The sequence below is a fragment of the Protopterus annectens genome, chromosome 1.part1 (genome assembly GCF_019279795.1).
Source record: "Protopterus annectens isolate FY-2018-M chromosome 1.part1, PAN1.0, whole genome shotgun sequence".
In the NCBI taxonomy this organism is placed as follows: Eukaryota; Metazoa; Chordata; order Ceratodontiformes; family Protopteridae; genus Protopterus; species Protopterus annectens.
In genome coordinates, this window is record NC_056726.1 from 1,514,458,128 (window position 1) to 1,514,474,037 (window position 15,910).

The 15,910-nt window shown below is 36.4% G+C and overlaps 1 protein-coding gene across 6 annotated transcripts in view; it reads left to right on the plus strand.

Moving 5' to 3' along the window:
• Window positions 1-15,910, plus strand: part of ADGRB2 (adhesion G protein-coupled receptor B2) — a 5,411,420-nt gene that overhangs the window by 3,646,859 nt on the left and 1,748,651 nt on the right. For all 6 annotated transcript variants that reach the window (XM_044082710.1, XM_044082742.1, XM_044082734.1 and 3 more), the window contains one exon: window positions 1,167-1,242. In XM_044082710.1, the coding sequence (XP_043938645.1) occupies window positions 1,167-1,242 (76 nt within the window). The remainder of the gene's footprint in view (window positions 1-1,166; window positions 1,243-15,910) is intronic.

A 15,910-nucleotide genomic window follows, 5' to 3' on the forward strand; every position in this document is an offset into this window, starting at 1 on the left:
GGAAACAAACTCTAAATATGCAAGAAAGTGTGTGTGTGTGTGTGTGTGTGTGTGTGTGTGTGTGTGTGTGTGTGTGTGTGTGTGTGTGTGTGTGTGTGTGTGTGTATGTGTGACTGTATATCTGACAATGTGGTCACAGTAGAGGGTTAGATAGGAGAGCGGTACAGCAGGGGTTTGAGTGTGTGTGTGTGTGTGTGTGTGTGTGTGTGTGTGTGTGTGTGTGTGTGTGTGTGTGTGAGATTAATGGGAAAATAATAATATGGAGGCCTGCAGCACACAACTATAAATAACATAAGGGAACAAGGACATCTCGAAGATTTGTGGCAACATAGAAGATGTATTTCCAAGGGTACAGGGCATTTAAATGATGGCTGTCATTTGATTTTCCCTTCTGATCAGCAGACATATCAGCATATGCTACATAATTCACTCTTCCACCACTAAATTTGAACTAATACTTTCATGATGTTTTATGTCTGCAGAATATTGCTTTCTGCAGGCTATTTTTGCTTCCTGTGTGCTTGACGTTTAAGCTAGCTGTAAATAGCATGACATTTGGGAATGATCTAACAAGGACAGGAAGGGCTGTAAGTGAAAACTGCCTTTGGATACAATCTTACCTGTCCAGTCAGTTACTTCCTCAAGTGAAAGTTCATCCGAATTTTATTAAAAGCACCTCATTTTGCTACATTTAGGATGGTACCGATAAAATCTGATAATAATTTACAACTGTGTTCCCCTACCACAAACATATAAGCTATTGACAAACATAACATTTTTGCAAATTAAAGTATAACTTGACCTGGATTATGTGCCACAAAGGGTATGCATCAAATAAGCTTTTTCAGACGAGTTAGTAATGATGGTTAAAGTCTTTCGACCTTCAGAACGCAGTACCTCTACATTATGTGTGTATGTTTCTCATATCTACACATGTATGTATGTGTGAACGTGTATGAGTGAAAGTGAATGTGTGTGTATGTGTGTGTGTGTGTGTGTGTGTGTGTGTGTGTGTGTGTGTGTGTGTGTGTGTGTGTGTGTGTGTGTATATATATATATATATATATATATATATATGTATGTATCAGTCTTTGGGGGATGAGAGGCAATTAATAACAACTATAATCATGGTAGGTCCATTCATCTTTCTTTTTTACTTTTTGCAGAATGGGATGAATCTGCGCATTTTGTCATTGGAACCGTGCTGTATCGTACGCTGGGCTTAATCCTTCCTCCTCCAAAGTGAGTAAAGTAATTTATTTAATATTGACATTGTACTCTAACAAGACTTTATTTGGTCAGTTTGAAAATCTTTATCAAAACATTTGCAGGAATATATTTTTAAACATACAGTGTTCACTCTGGTGAGGTTTCTTTATAATGTATAGTGGTGGTTATATATTATCCTGATTGTTATAGGAAAGCCAAATATCACATATAGGGCTGGTAGATTATGAGCTTCAAATATTAAGCTAAAGGAGAGAGAAACTGTCTAAGGACTGGTCCCTTGCCAACAATCTATTGCCCAAAGATGGTAACTAACTGGAAAAACAGTTTTAAATCAGATTCTTCTTGTCCTGCCCCCCCCCCCCCCCCGGGTACTGTATAATTATATATATACAGGAAAGTTCCCCCCCTGGTACTGTATAATTATATATACAGGAAAGCATACATTGATGTAAACTCTTTTCCTGTGACTCCCCTGTAAAGGGACTCTTGAATCAGTCAAATTCTTCCCGTCAATATAAATATATATATATATATATATATATATATATATATATATATATATATATATATATATATGGGTCTACCTGAGATGGTCGACAAGCCATTTGATTGACTTTCATTTGGTCGACAATTCATTTGGTCGACAGGCAGATTTGCCCCCCTCCCCAATGTTGTGCGACCCTGGAGTTGATATATATATAGTTAGGGGGGTGTGGGGGGTGAAGCCCCCCACATACAACTGCTTGTCGACCAAATGAAAGTCGATCATATGGCCTGTCGACCATGTGATAGGGATCCATCTCTATATATATATATATATATATATATATATATATAAAGAAATTATTAAATAAAAAAAGAAGACTGTGATAAATAAGGGGGAAAAGCAGTGTGAAAGAAAGATGGAAAAGGGGAAGAAGAAAAGAAAAGGTGATATGCCGAGTACCCCTGTCCAGAGCTGAGCAGCACATTTGTTTGAACTGTATATTCCTTCCTACATTGGTTTGATTGTCATGTTTATGAACTGCTGGTCTGCAGCAAACTTGAATGCAGTAACCATTAAGCTGCTACTTTGTACTCTTCATATGTACAATATAGCTATTTTATTTTATTTTATTTTATTTTATTGTATTTGTCTGTTTCTTTATCACTTTTCTTACTAGGTAATGCTGACTTCAGGTACCCAGCAAACTCAGTAGGTCCTTTTCTCACAGTTACTACAGAGGAGTACACTTCCCTAGACTTGTTCTTTCCTGACTTATGATGCCCCTGTGACTGAGGATACAGACATTAGGGTATCACATTGTTGTGCAGCTGAGATTTTCCTTTAGGTCCTTTCTGACATGCTGAGCTCATATTATCATGTACCCAAGCAATGGTACTGTCAAGGTTCTGCCCCCTTCTGCACGATAACGCCTCTCTCATTTGTGTGTCCACCTTCCAGTGCTGCAGCAGCTACTGTCATCATGGTTCCACTATTACCACCAAGGCTCAAGACCTGTGCAGGTGGTCCTGGTATATCCCCTCACTTGTTACCTGTAAGATGTAAGAACACATTGCTGCATCAGTCCTCTTCTACTGTTTTTTGACAAGTTCAGATACCATGCCCTAATCAAACACAGGTCATATGGACTGCAATCAGGGCTTTACCCCTGTGCATCATACAGCTCACTGTGGTTATTATTATACAGGCACAGATATCGTAAGTCTTGAAACACATTGAAAACATAACAACACAACATCATTAAAAACAGATTTATTGTCAGGAAAAAAAAAGGAAGCAAAAATAGTGCATTCTGCTTTCTACAGTTTTCATAAGCTGTGATACTTTGGCAGCAATCCCCAACAAAAAAAAAAAAAAAAAACGTTTTCCCGCACAGACTTCTTTTCTTGTACTCACAGCTGTAGACCTTCTTAGGCCTTCCCTTCAGCTTTCCAAAAAACAAAAAAGTAAATCTTCACTTGAGTTGGTCACAACTAGTCCTAACAGAGCTGTCAATCTCTAAAAATCTAACCAAGAAACGTAGTTACTGATTTAACTTTAAATATGCAAAGTGGCAATTAACTAGCTAAAATAACTAATTACCTCACTGAAGACCTGAGCGAATTTTATCCTACACTCCCACACATTTATAGGAATACTGCCCTGTCATAAGACACAAGATGTTGCAATATCTATTGCCATATTTTCATGGCATATGATCTAGAATGTGTTGAAAATACTTTTATTCATAACTTCTATTCAAACGTGCACAGTAAATTTTGAAAAATAAATCACTAACAGCAGCACTTAGCCAATGAAAGTTTTCTGCACTATTTAAGTAGGAAATAGAAATATACAGCAAACTTCTGCTCCGGTGATAATGAAGTTGTTGGAGGCTTTGAGTGAATCTGTTTCCACCCAGATCAGTCCACTCCAGGCCGACGGTTATACTGATTCTCTGGAACAATTAGAATCATTCGCCTAACCTGAAAATCCTTTTCCAGGCACTACGACCCGTTCCCATTTGGGAATACAGCCTCCATTTAAACTGCAGTTATCCAGCACACACAGAATGATGAGCACCCCTTGGGGGTCTATTTAATCTCGTGCATGGAATGATGAGGCTCATGTTTGACACACTAGCAAATCTGCCACAGCTAAGAAAAAATGTGAAGAACCCTATACTTGAATAAATCACATTGCTGTATTAAAATGGTCCATTAATCCAACATGAAAAAATTTCTCCTTTAGCTAATAAATAGCATTACCTCACTGGTCATAATGCCACACAATATCATTAGCAATGTTTTAAGTCCAAAGGACAAACTATTACCTGACTGATCTTTAAAAATGTGGCATTTAGTTCACACCATGGCACCAGCAATGTTTTAAACACAAAATACTTAGAAATAAAATGTTTTTGCAATATTTCATCATGTAAAGCACTCTATACCAACAACACATTCAGCATGCAATATATAAACATATATAAAAATGGGGAAGCAAAACCGATGAATCTGGCTCAGCAACAGATCTTATTTCATGCATGGCAAAAAAAGCTAGAGCATGGACCCCACTGACATCTCACTTTCAGTTACAGACCCCTTCTCCCTCAAGGCCTTCCAAGTCTCACTGGCAGACATTCCTTTGCACCATTAAGTCTGGCAGGCAGGGAAAGATGACCCTGCAGTCAGCTTCCATTATTTTGCATAAACAAGAAAAAGAAGCCTCCAAAATGTCAAAAAAGGGCCTGGAAATAAAAACTGTCATTTGAGAAATTGTAAGGGCAAGTTCTCTGCTTGAGAGTCATTACGAAAAAGGGTGTTATTTTAAAGCATTATTTTAAATGAATTTTCATAGGTTCATAGGAGGTTACTAGACTAACAGCCAAGGGCCTTTACAAGGCTGGCCATATTCATCCCAAATTACCCAATTATCAATAGTTAGGTGAGCTAAGTTCACAGGAGTACATGCCTATGGTAGGGGGGCTAACACCAACTGCCGCTTACTGATTGCCTCTTTCCATAAGGGACATGGGTGCCACCCCAGGAGTGAATTTACCCATCCATTGGTTTAGGTTGTGCTTGAAGAGGCCCAAGGAGGGGCTCTGCTTTATGTTAATGAGGAGCTTGTTCCAGAGTAGGGGCTGTCTGTGGGAGATGTACCTGTCTCTCTAGCATGTTCCGTTGATGTCAGAGGCTAGGTTCAGATCCTTAGAGTGGGTGACCCTCTTGCAGTTCGATTTATGAATGTTTAATGCTTTCATCACAGCCTGGTCAGTTACAGACACAGATTGCCCATTAGCAGCTGGTAGGAGACAGAATACAGTGATAAGGATTTCATTCCTTTGACTTAAGATTTCTTTTGTGTATCTTGTATTTGTTTTGTATGAGAAACCTCTGGGGTCTTTCTAGCAGATGCACGTGTCTGGTCAGGTACATGCAAAAGGATGCATTGTACTCAATTACTGGTCTGATGAGGGCTGAGTACTATGGAATTATAATGTCCTTAGATCTGGATGCCATATCTTTACTTGTGAGATGTGCCATGTAGAAATATTTCCTCACCACTGTCCACACATGTTGGTCAAAGTTCAGATTGCTATCAACCTAAGTACCCTGATCACGTACCCCTGAGTCAACCTTTAGGGGGAAGCTGTCTATATTATAATTAGCAGGGCTGTTAGCTTTCCCAAAGGGAATAATTATGCATTTAGTTTCAGTCCATGGCTCTGGCACCAATCATTTGTCTGCCTTTATCCTTTCTGCAGTATTTTGCTATTGGTGGGGGACTCAGTGATTGCTCCCAGTTTGCACTCTTCAGCAAAATTTGTCAGCCACAGGCAATCCATATTCACCTGGACTTTTGAGAAATAATTTCTAAATGGTAACAGTCCCACACAGAACCCTGTGCTTTACCACTGGTGACTGAACTTTTCTTAGATGTGGATTTATCCACATTTTGACAGTATGTGGTCTGTCAGTAAGCTATTTGAGTGTTTCAGTATAATACCTGAGTGGGGGATAGTGTAAAATTCCTTGGTTAAGTCAGGGTAGGTGGTATGCACAGTCTTTCTCTTATTCATGACCTTGGTGATTTTCTCAAAGAAGTCAGCCAGGTTTAACAGATAAGATCTACCCTTAATGAATCTGAATTGGTTGGGTCCAAAGTCTAGAGATTACTTATCTCATTGTTATTAAGGTCTTTCTTGTTAATAATGTCCTCAACATATCTATAAATTGCAAAAACAACAAAGGAGGCTCCAGACCACGGCTACTAAAAAACATATAAAAGTTTAATCCAAAGTGAGCGCTCAAGGTTACTTCATCAGACAAAACTTACATCAAAATGTCCAGGTTATATACCTTCAAGTTAAGTAATCAGGCAATTAAATACCTAATTAGCTTAAAGGCGCATAGCCAAATTCATTGACACTAAGTAAACTCACAATGTAAAACTGCGTAAAGAAGCATCTTCCACTTAGTTCATTCATCTAATATTATATAGGCTACAAAAATAATGAATACATATCAAAAAACATTTCAAGAAACATTTACCTATTACATGGGCCTATCTAAGGATGCATATACATATTATAAAAACATATATTGTTACTATAAAAAGTTTTCATTCAGAATACATGAAATATATAATAAAATAAATACATGATTTATGTAGCCACTGTTATCTGATGCCTCTATCCATTAGTACTGGTTTAATACAAATGTTATCATTAATGTTGTTACCAACACTGGCTTGCAGCCTGATGATCCATTCAGGTTCCTTGACTTCGACTTTATTCTTAATACCACCCCCTCTAATACTGGATCTGACCATGTCTGTCACTAAAAACTTGAAGTGATGCTCATTACTACATATCATGGGGTGCTTCGCCAGGGCATTGGTATCTATTTGCCTAGAGATGTCATAGAGGTGTTCCCTCATGTGATCACGTAGTCTACGTGTCATCATCCCTACATAGAAACAGCCACATAATACACAGGTGGCTAGGTACACTACATTAACAGTATTGCAATGTGCTGTCAGTTTAAACGTATATATCCTCCCTGTATCAGGGTGGGTGAATGCCACTGTACTGTCAAGGAAGTCACAGAACCTGCACTTCCCACATGGGTGTGTACCAGATACCACTCCCACTTCAGAGTTAGTTGATTCATGACTAAATCGTGGCCCACATAATATTCTTCTCAAACACTTCTTATTCTTATAGACATATCTAGGTCTTTCCCCCATGATTCCTTTCACCTTGTCATCTGCACATAAGATATTCCAGTTCTTATCAAAAATCCTTTGTAATAACTATGTATTGCTAGAGTAAGTGATGGGCATTCTCAATGTGTTGTTTCTATAGTTCAGTGTTATGGAAGAGGGTTCCTGTTCAGAGAAGTATGGGGTAATATCTGCTTCTCTACTGCTATTAATATCCATTGTCGTTTGAGAAATTTCAGTCTCACTATAGCCTCTCTCCAAGAATCTATCTTTCATATCCATAAACTCTTTTTCAAATGTCATATCATTAGTTATTAACCTGGGGGTTCTCACCCCTTATCCTTTAGTCACATTTTTAAAGATGTGCTTGGGGTGCATACTTTGTCTATGCAAATAAGAATTTCTGTAGCGTTCCTTTCTGTATATCTCAGTATCAAATTGGTTGTTGTTTTTTTTGTATAATTCTGACATCCAGGAAGTCAATTGTGGACAAGGAACTCTTCATTGTAAATTTAAAAAATTGTGTACCGTTACCTAATTTAACAAAAAAGGGATTGAAAGTATTGTTGTCACCATCCCACAGCATAAAAAGGTCATCCACAAACCTTCTATAAAAGCCAAGTCAGCCTTGCATTTCAGTGATCACGAACTGTTCTTCCCAGGCTGCCATGGCAACATTGGCATAGCTATGGTGTGCCCCTAGCTATGCCATCCATTTGTCTATAAACAGTGTCACCAAACACAAATGGATTATTTTCCAAAATGAATTCCATCAGCATGGCTAGAAAGTCAATAAATCGATTATCATAGGTCCTGTCTTTCAACAGATACTGTCTAAATAGCGCTATCCCTACTCTATTGGGAATCATAGTGAAAAGGGATTGTACATCTACAGTAATCATTAACCATTGTCTGTTAAGGATGGCATTGCCAACAAACTCATGCAAATCTCCCAGAAAATGCTTGGTATCCCTCAATATAAACCTATTCTTAAAGAAAACAGCCTTTAAGTGTTGTTCCACAAAAACAGACAATGGCTCAGTGCACCACCATCTCCCTGCCACAATGGGCCTCATAGGGGGTATCATAGCATGTTTGTGGACCTTAGGCAGTCCTTGTATAACAGGTATTATCGATTGCTCTACAAAAAAGTATTTGAATAATTCCATACTAATTAGTCTAGTCTACAAGCATTCAAAAAGGGAGTTATAAATGCATCTTTCACATGTACTAACTCTAGTAACACTTATTTGCTCATAAAACTTCTTGTCATTTAACATTTCTTTCATAGTTTGTGTGTAAAATTCAAAGTTCATTATAACCAAAGGCCACCTTTGTCGGTCGGTCTAATTGAAATAGAATCATCATGGCTTAGGACTTCCAAAGCTTCCCTTTCTTTTATATTTAAATTAGAAAAATATTTCTTGTTCGAATTACCACTGTTATACAGTTCATATATTTCTTTAATGCATGCCTTTTCAAAAGTCTCTACAGCCGAATTGTTTATAGGAATAAAGCTACTGTTTTTTTTTAAATTACTAGAAGCATCTGTGCTATTGTCCATTCCAACAAAATGAACTTTCAACATAATGTTACAAGTATAATTTTTAAGTTCAATTATGTTATTAACAGTCATTCTGTTGGCTGGTATAAAGAACATACCTTTCTGCAGTATGTTGGCTTCAAATTCTGTCAATATACGACTTGAAATGTTACAAATCAGTGTAGCCCGTTCTGTTGCCACATCTTTTTTATCATCTGGGACTTCTCTTTTACAGAGGCTTTGCATTTGTGGCGGTTTCTGCTCCAGGACTGCTCTCAAAAAGAATTAGGTCGGATAGGGTAAGGCACTGTTAGGATCATCTTGTTCATCATAAAGTTGTTCGTGGTGCCATTACATCCATCAGGGGAAACAGTGGACCCAGTATTTTTCCTCCGTGCCCCTCCAGTACCATACGTCTCTGTAGCAGTAGAGTTGTTCACTTCCTTCAACGTCTGTGCAGGAGGGGGAGTGTTCTGCATCCCAAAAGCCGTTCCGTCATTGTTAGTGTCGACCAAACTGATTGGATTTAAAGCAACAGCTACAACTTCTTTAGTATCATGTGGTTTTAAAGTTCTATCTCTGTCAGTTTTTTGAAAAGGCTGAGGTTTAGAATTATTACTACTAAAGCTACCGTAATTCCATTCTCTCGGCCAGGCAAACACTCTGCTGGTCGAGAAATCTTGTGTATCTCTTTGCATTTTTTTTATAATTCAGTAACTGCTGTTCATAAGCTGCAACAGTTTCCAGAACAGCATCAAGTATTAAATCTAAAATATGGTGTAGATAGATGTCACACAAAGCTCCTTGTAAATTGTTACAGGTACTAGTTATCCGAGCTTCTTCCTCTGGTGTAAAGAAATTAACAATTTCATATAGCTCCTGCTAGTCTCTAGATTAATTTGTTGCCATTGTAGTAAAAGTTCTTTATAGACAGTGCCATATGTAGGCATATTAAGTCACATCCATAAATTAGTTGAAGTTCAAATTTTGAATGCACCATCTATAGACCATCACAATCTGAACCATTACACTGAATTTTTGCAATGCTGGTCTATAATGCAGTTTTGAAAAATGAGTGTGAAACAACATTTGTAAACTAAATGGGACAACAGTGTACAATAGTTAGACAGAAGGGTTCCTGAAATGACCTCCCTAAAATCCTTATATCAAAACTCTACATATTTCAAAAATTATGATCGGGTATAAAAGTCAGTTAGTTAAAATGGGAAATGCATTTTTTAACATATATTTCAACAAATTCCAAAAACTTTGCCACGAGTTATTTTCTTCAGCTCAACTTTTCAACTTGCCATCTATGCATCACCTAAACTATGGCAATGAATTTGGGCAACTTGGATACAAAATGTGATTTACAAAACTTGACTGTGAGATGACATTTACAAATGACGTCAACAGCAGAAAGAGTTTCGACAGAAGAGCCCCTAACCTCACTGTTCTGAAAATGTCATACCATGATTCCCTATAATTAAAAATGTCTAGCACAGGACATGAACGATTTTGTTAAAATGGATGGAGGAGCAATTTTATATTAAAATATGTTGGAAAAAATATAGTTATCATCTGTAAACTTCTAAATGTAGATTTCAAGCTAAAAAAACAGATGCATATTTTAGGTGGCTATATATACAGTATATAATACTGATCTCTGCTTATACCACTCTGATTGAATTAATTGAATTCTGCTTTAATGTATATTTTCTGTATATATTACTGTAATCAAACAAACTAGGGTCCTGCTTTTAGATATATATTCTGTATATGTTCCTATATTTACTATTTGTAACACTGTTTCTGCTTCTGTACTAATTAATGTTTATATTTTTTCTGTATCTCGTTGGAGCTTTTCTTCCCGGGCCTCCACTGAAAATGGGCTCTTTTAGGCCCAGTGGACTTATCACAGTAAACAAATGCAATAAATAAATATATATATATATATATATATATATATATATATATATATATATATATATATATATATATATATATATATATATGTGTGTGTGTGTGTGTGTGTGTGTGTGTTTATGTAGTACATGGATTATGCCGACATAACTGCTAAATCATATCATGGTTCAATGCAGCTGTAGCATGAGACCCGACCTTAATAACATTTAAAAAGTGCTGAACGTCTTAACGTGACATTAACATCCAGTCTGCAGTAAAAACAGACAGTGCCAACCAGAAAACAGCAGCAACAGGACATAAACTGTCTTTGTTTCAACTCCTGTTTCTGTTTGCTAAAGTACACACATTGTGAATTAAACTGCTTCCCTTAGACACGGAATACATAAAGATGTCAATCACTTCCCACTGCTTTACCAGATTTAAAAGCCAGAAAAACACACTCATTTTTTTGTTAACTCTAATTTTGATTAACTAGAAGTACATGGAGAAAATAAATCTGCACGCCCAATGAAAAATTATGATCATATCCCTGATCATAACATAGAATTATGTGTTCTCGACATGAATGCCAAGACTCACAGATTTCTCGGCATCCAGGTCAAGAACAGATTATATGACCCGATCATAATCCTCTTTATTACCACACATCCAGGTGTGTTTTAAACTCATCCTTTGGGCTTGTATTTTATAACACTAATTGGTGTGTGGTGATATCACTGCAGTGCGTAGCTGCTCATACCTAACTGCTCACACGCGAGCGCGTACACACACACACACACACACACACACACACACACACACACACACAGACACACACACACTATGCATGCAAATGTATAATCTGTGCATGTGTATGTGTGTGTGTGTGTGTGTGTGTGTGTGTGTGTGTGTGTGTGTGTGTGTTCAGAGAGAGAGCCAGAAACAGATACGTTGATAGATAAAAATAAAACTGTCTGTTATTTGTTGTGAGACTTCCTGCTTCTGCTGTGGGTGCTGTGGCTACTCATAGAAGCAGGAAGGAATATGGGGAATGTGTGAGGTTTGGAGATGTTTGTCAAAGAAACTGAGACAAAAGAAAAGAGTTTGGAGATGATGTTTAGTGTGAAGGGAGTCAAACCTTCATAAAAGGATGTAGTAGAAGGGAAAAGCATATGAAGAAGTAAAAAAGAGATTTTGTTTCAGGAAATATTGTTTGAAAGAGAGAGCGAGTCACAACCTGGATATGTTATTACAACCCTCCGACTGGGAGGATTGCAGGATGTTTATTTGAATAATAATGAAACCCGACAAGGGGGGAGGGGCAGTTATTTATCCCCAAAAAGATTATATCACTGTGATTTACCATATTTTATACCATTCTGGGAATTACCAACAGGTTTCAATCAATCAAATTAACCAAGGTTTTAGAAGAATTGACATAGCTTTGGAAGAATACTTTATTGATAACCGCATCACAGAAGAAGTATATAGGTTTCTAAAAGTTGATCATCCAGTGATGGCTTGCATAATAGGAATACCGAAAATTCACAAGTCTCTGACCAAACCACCCTTCAGACCCATCATCTCAGGTTCAAAGTCAAAAACATATAACATAGGAGTAACGATCGATAGATGGATGAAACATATTTATACACATGTACCATTCATCATCAAAGACTCATGGGATTTCTTGAGTAAACTCAGTCCTGACAAATGGACAGAACAATGTACATTCATCACCATTGATGTATGTGACTTATTTTCATGTATTCCTAAGGGCGAGGGACTAGAGAGATTTGCCAGGAGTCTTAGAAAGTTTTCTACATTGACCTGGGATAAAATAAATCTAATCATGGATATGATGGGCCTAGTGTTGGATCACAATTATCTTACTTTCGGTGAATTTTTCAGACAAAGCAAGGGAATTGCTATGGGCGCATCTTGTGCCCCCATATTTGCAAACTTGGTTATGTCTGATTGGGAGAATGAATTCATTACCAACTGTGCATTCTCCAGCTACATCACCTTCTATGTAAGATTTCTGGACGATATATTCATTCTGTGGAAGGGACCCAACGAGACAATACCACAATTTATTGAATACATCAACGAAACTACCAATTTTTGAAATTTACCTATGAAACAAATAACTCAGGTATTTCATATTTGGATGTGTTCATAGGTTCCAATGAGGAAGGTTTTACATCCAAGATACATAGAAAAAGCACATTCTCTAATGATTATCTATTTTTTGGTAGTGAACATCCACCACACATTTTCAAAAATATTATGAAGGGACAGTGCACTAGATGTGCCAGAATGTCATCAACTAGAGAATTCATGGAAGGAGAAATGGTTCTGTTAGCAGATTTATTTGAAAGGAGAGGATATCCCAGTAACATGATTAGTGACACCATTGAATTTGTCAAATCCCAATGGGGAATAAAATACAAACCACTGCTAGGTCTTGATAAAGAGATTAACGCTAACTTGCAGAAAGCAAATATGGGTAGAGTGTGTGTTCTGACCTACACCCCTCACAGCACCATGATTAAGGACATTATAAAGAAATATTGGGACATTATCACAGTATCAGATGTCAACAAAAATATACTGGGTGAGGAACCCAAGATAGTATACAAAACTGGTCCCAACATAAAAAGATTACTGGAACATTCCAAGTTAGGGAAAGGCAGAAACAATAATAAAGACAAGGTTTTCACCAGCAAGTGCGGAAGATGCAAACAATGTACACATATAAACACCAACAGTGATATTGTTTTGAATGACATTAATCACAGTAAAATTAGGAGCATAGGTGGAAATTGCAGCACCAAGCACATAGTATATTTAGCTCTGTGCAAAATGTCCAGCCTATTATATAGGCAAAACAGAAAGAGAGTTAAAGAAACGTATTTATGAGCATTATTATAAAATTAGGAAAATGGATAGTAAAATGCCCTATACAGACACATCAAGGAATATGGTGAGGGACACACATTCTCCTTTATGATAATAGATGAGGTGAAGGAAATTCCTTTTGGAGGGATTGGAAAACAAGACTGGCCTGTAAAGAAAGCAAGTGGCAGATTTTAACTGATTCCACTAGGAATCCAGGTATTAACGATTTTATAAGTATAAAACCATTTTTAATTCTTGATACATAATATTTTTATGGCTGCAATATTTGATGAAATGTAAGTACATAGTGAATTTAATTCATGTTTTAGTATTTCAATCACAATACCATATGAATAATTATTTTTAGTGACTTTTAAAATCAATATTTATAATTATATATACATATGTATTTACTTTTGGTATGTATATACATAAATCACCAAGATTTATATGTTTTTTATAGGTCCAATATTAGTTATGTTACAAATGGAGTACTGTTTCTTTAAATTGAGTAACAAAGTTTTGGCCAAAAACTGTTTTAAATGAGTTAATTAAATGTTTTGCACTAGTTCTGATGAAGTCTGCGATGGTGCAGATGAAAGCGCTCAACTAGTGCTTAAGGAATGCTATCGTTGTAATAAAGGATTTATTTTCAGTCTACAGCGCCTTTTTTGCTTCCTATGAGTTTGGAACTTCTGAGTTTGTTTACATAGCAATTGTGCTAGTGCTTCTAGTGCTTCATTTGCTTCCTGCAAGTCTGGAACTATTGAGTTTGCCAAGGGAAGCTTCTTGTGTTTTTCTAACTACAAAGTATTGGATTGGGTTTTCTCTACCACAAGCTATACGGATAGTCAGGACTTCCTGAGCAACCAGGCATTTGCTCTACAACATTTCATCAGCTTTTACAAACATTCCAAGGTACTTTTTTATGCTTGTTGTGGTCTCCCCACACAGACTGTTGTGAGTTGTGTTCAAGTTACTTTGCATCATTTGGAAGAGTTATAGGAATGTATATGCCTGGGATATAAACAGATTTAGTCCTACTTAACTTTGAACTGCCAAACATCAGTGTGTAACAGTCTTTTTGTTACACTTTAGTTCAACATCTTGCCAATTCGGCGAAGCAGTGAGGTTTCTGTGGATTTAAAAGAAGTGTTTTTTTATCTTTTTTTCGTTCTGTTTTATCAGTGACATAATTCAAGTTTCATATATCCGTGTCATTTTTTTGAACTTTAGTAGCTATCCCAGCTACGGTCCACCACTAGTCTATCTGCAGGATCTGATTATATTTTATCAGTTGTTTGTTCTTGCACAACCTTATCTTTATAGACAGTGCCATATGTAGGCATATTAAGTCACATCCATAAATTAGTTGAAGTTCAAATTTTGAATGCACCATCTATAGACCATCACAATCTGAACCATTACACTGAATTTTTGCAATGCTGGTCTATAATGCAGTTTTGAAAAATGAGTGTGAAACAACATTTGTAAACTAAATGGGACAACAGTGTACCATAGTTAGACAGAAGGGTTCCTGAAATGACCTCCCTAAAATCCTTATATCAAAACTCTACATATTTCAAAAATTATGATCGGGTATAAAAGTCAGTTAGTTAAAATGGGAAATGCATTTTTTAACATATATTTCAACAAATTCCAAAAACTTTGCCACGAGTTATTTTCTTCAGCTCAACTTTTCAACTTGCCATCTATGCATCACCTAAACTATGGCAATGAATTTGGGCAACTTGGATACAAAATGTGATTTACAAAACTTGACTGTGAGATGACATTTACAAATGACGTCAACAGCAGAAAGAGTTTCGACAGAAGAGCCCCTAACCTCACTGTTCTGAAAATGTCATACCATGATTCCCTATAATTAAAAATGTCTAGCACAGGACATGAACGATTTTGTTAAAATGGATGGAGGAGCAATTTTATATTAAAATATGTTGGAAAAAATATAGTTATCATCTGTAAACTTCTAAATGTAGATTTCAAGCTAAAAAAACAGATGCATATTTTAGGTGGCTATATATACAGTATATAATACTGATCTCTGCTTATACCACTCTGATTGAATTAATTGAATTCTGCTTTAATGTATATTTTCTGTATATATTACTGTAATCAAACAAACTAGGGTCCTGCTTTTAGATATATATTCTGTATATGTTCCTATATTTACTATCTGTAACACTGTTTCTGCTTCTGTACTAATTAATGTTTATATTTTTTCTGTATCTCGTTGGAGCTTTTCTTCCCGGGCCTCCACTGAAAATGGGCTCTTTTAGGCCCAGTGGACTTATCACGGTAAACAAATGCAATAAATAAATATATATATATATATATATATATATATATATATATATATATATATATATATATATATATATATATATATATATATATATATATATATATATATATATATATATATATATATGTGTGTGTGTGCGTGTGTGTTTATGTAGTACATGGATTATGCCGACATAACTGCTAAATCATATCATGGTTCAATGCAGCTGTAGCATGAGACCCGACCTTAATAACATTTAAAAAGTGCTGAACGTCTTAACGTGACATTAACATCCAGTCTGCAGTAAAAACAG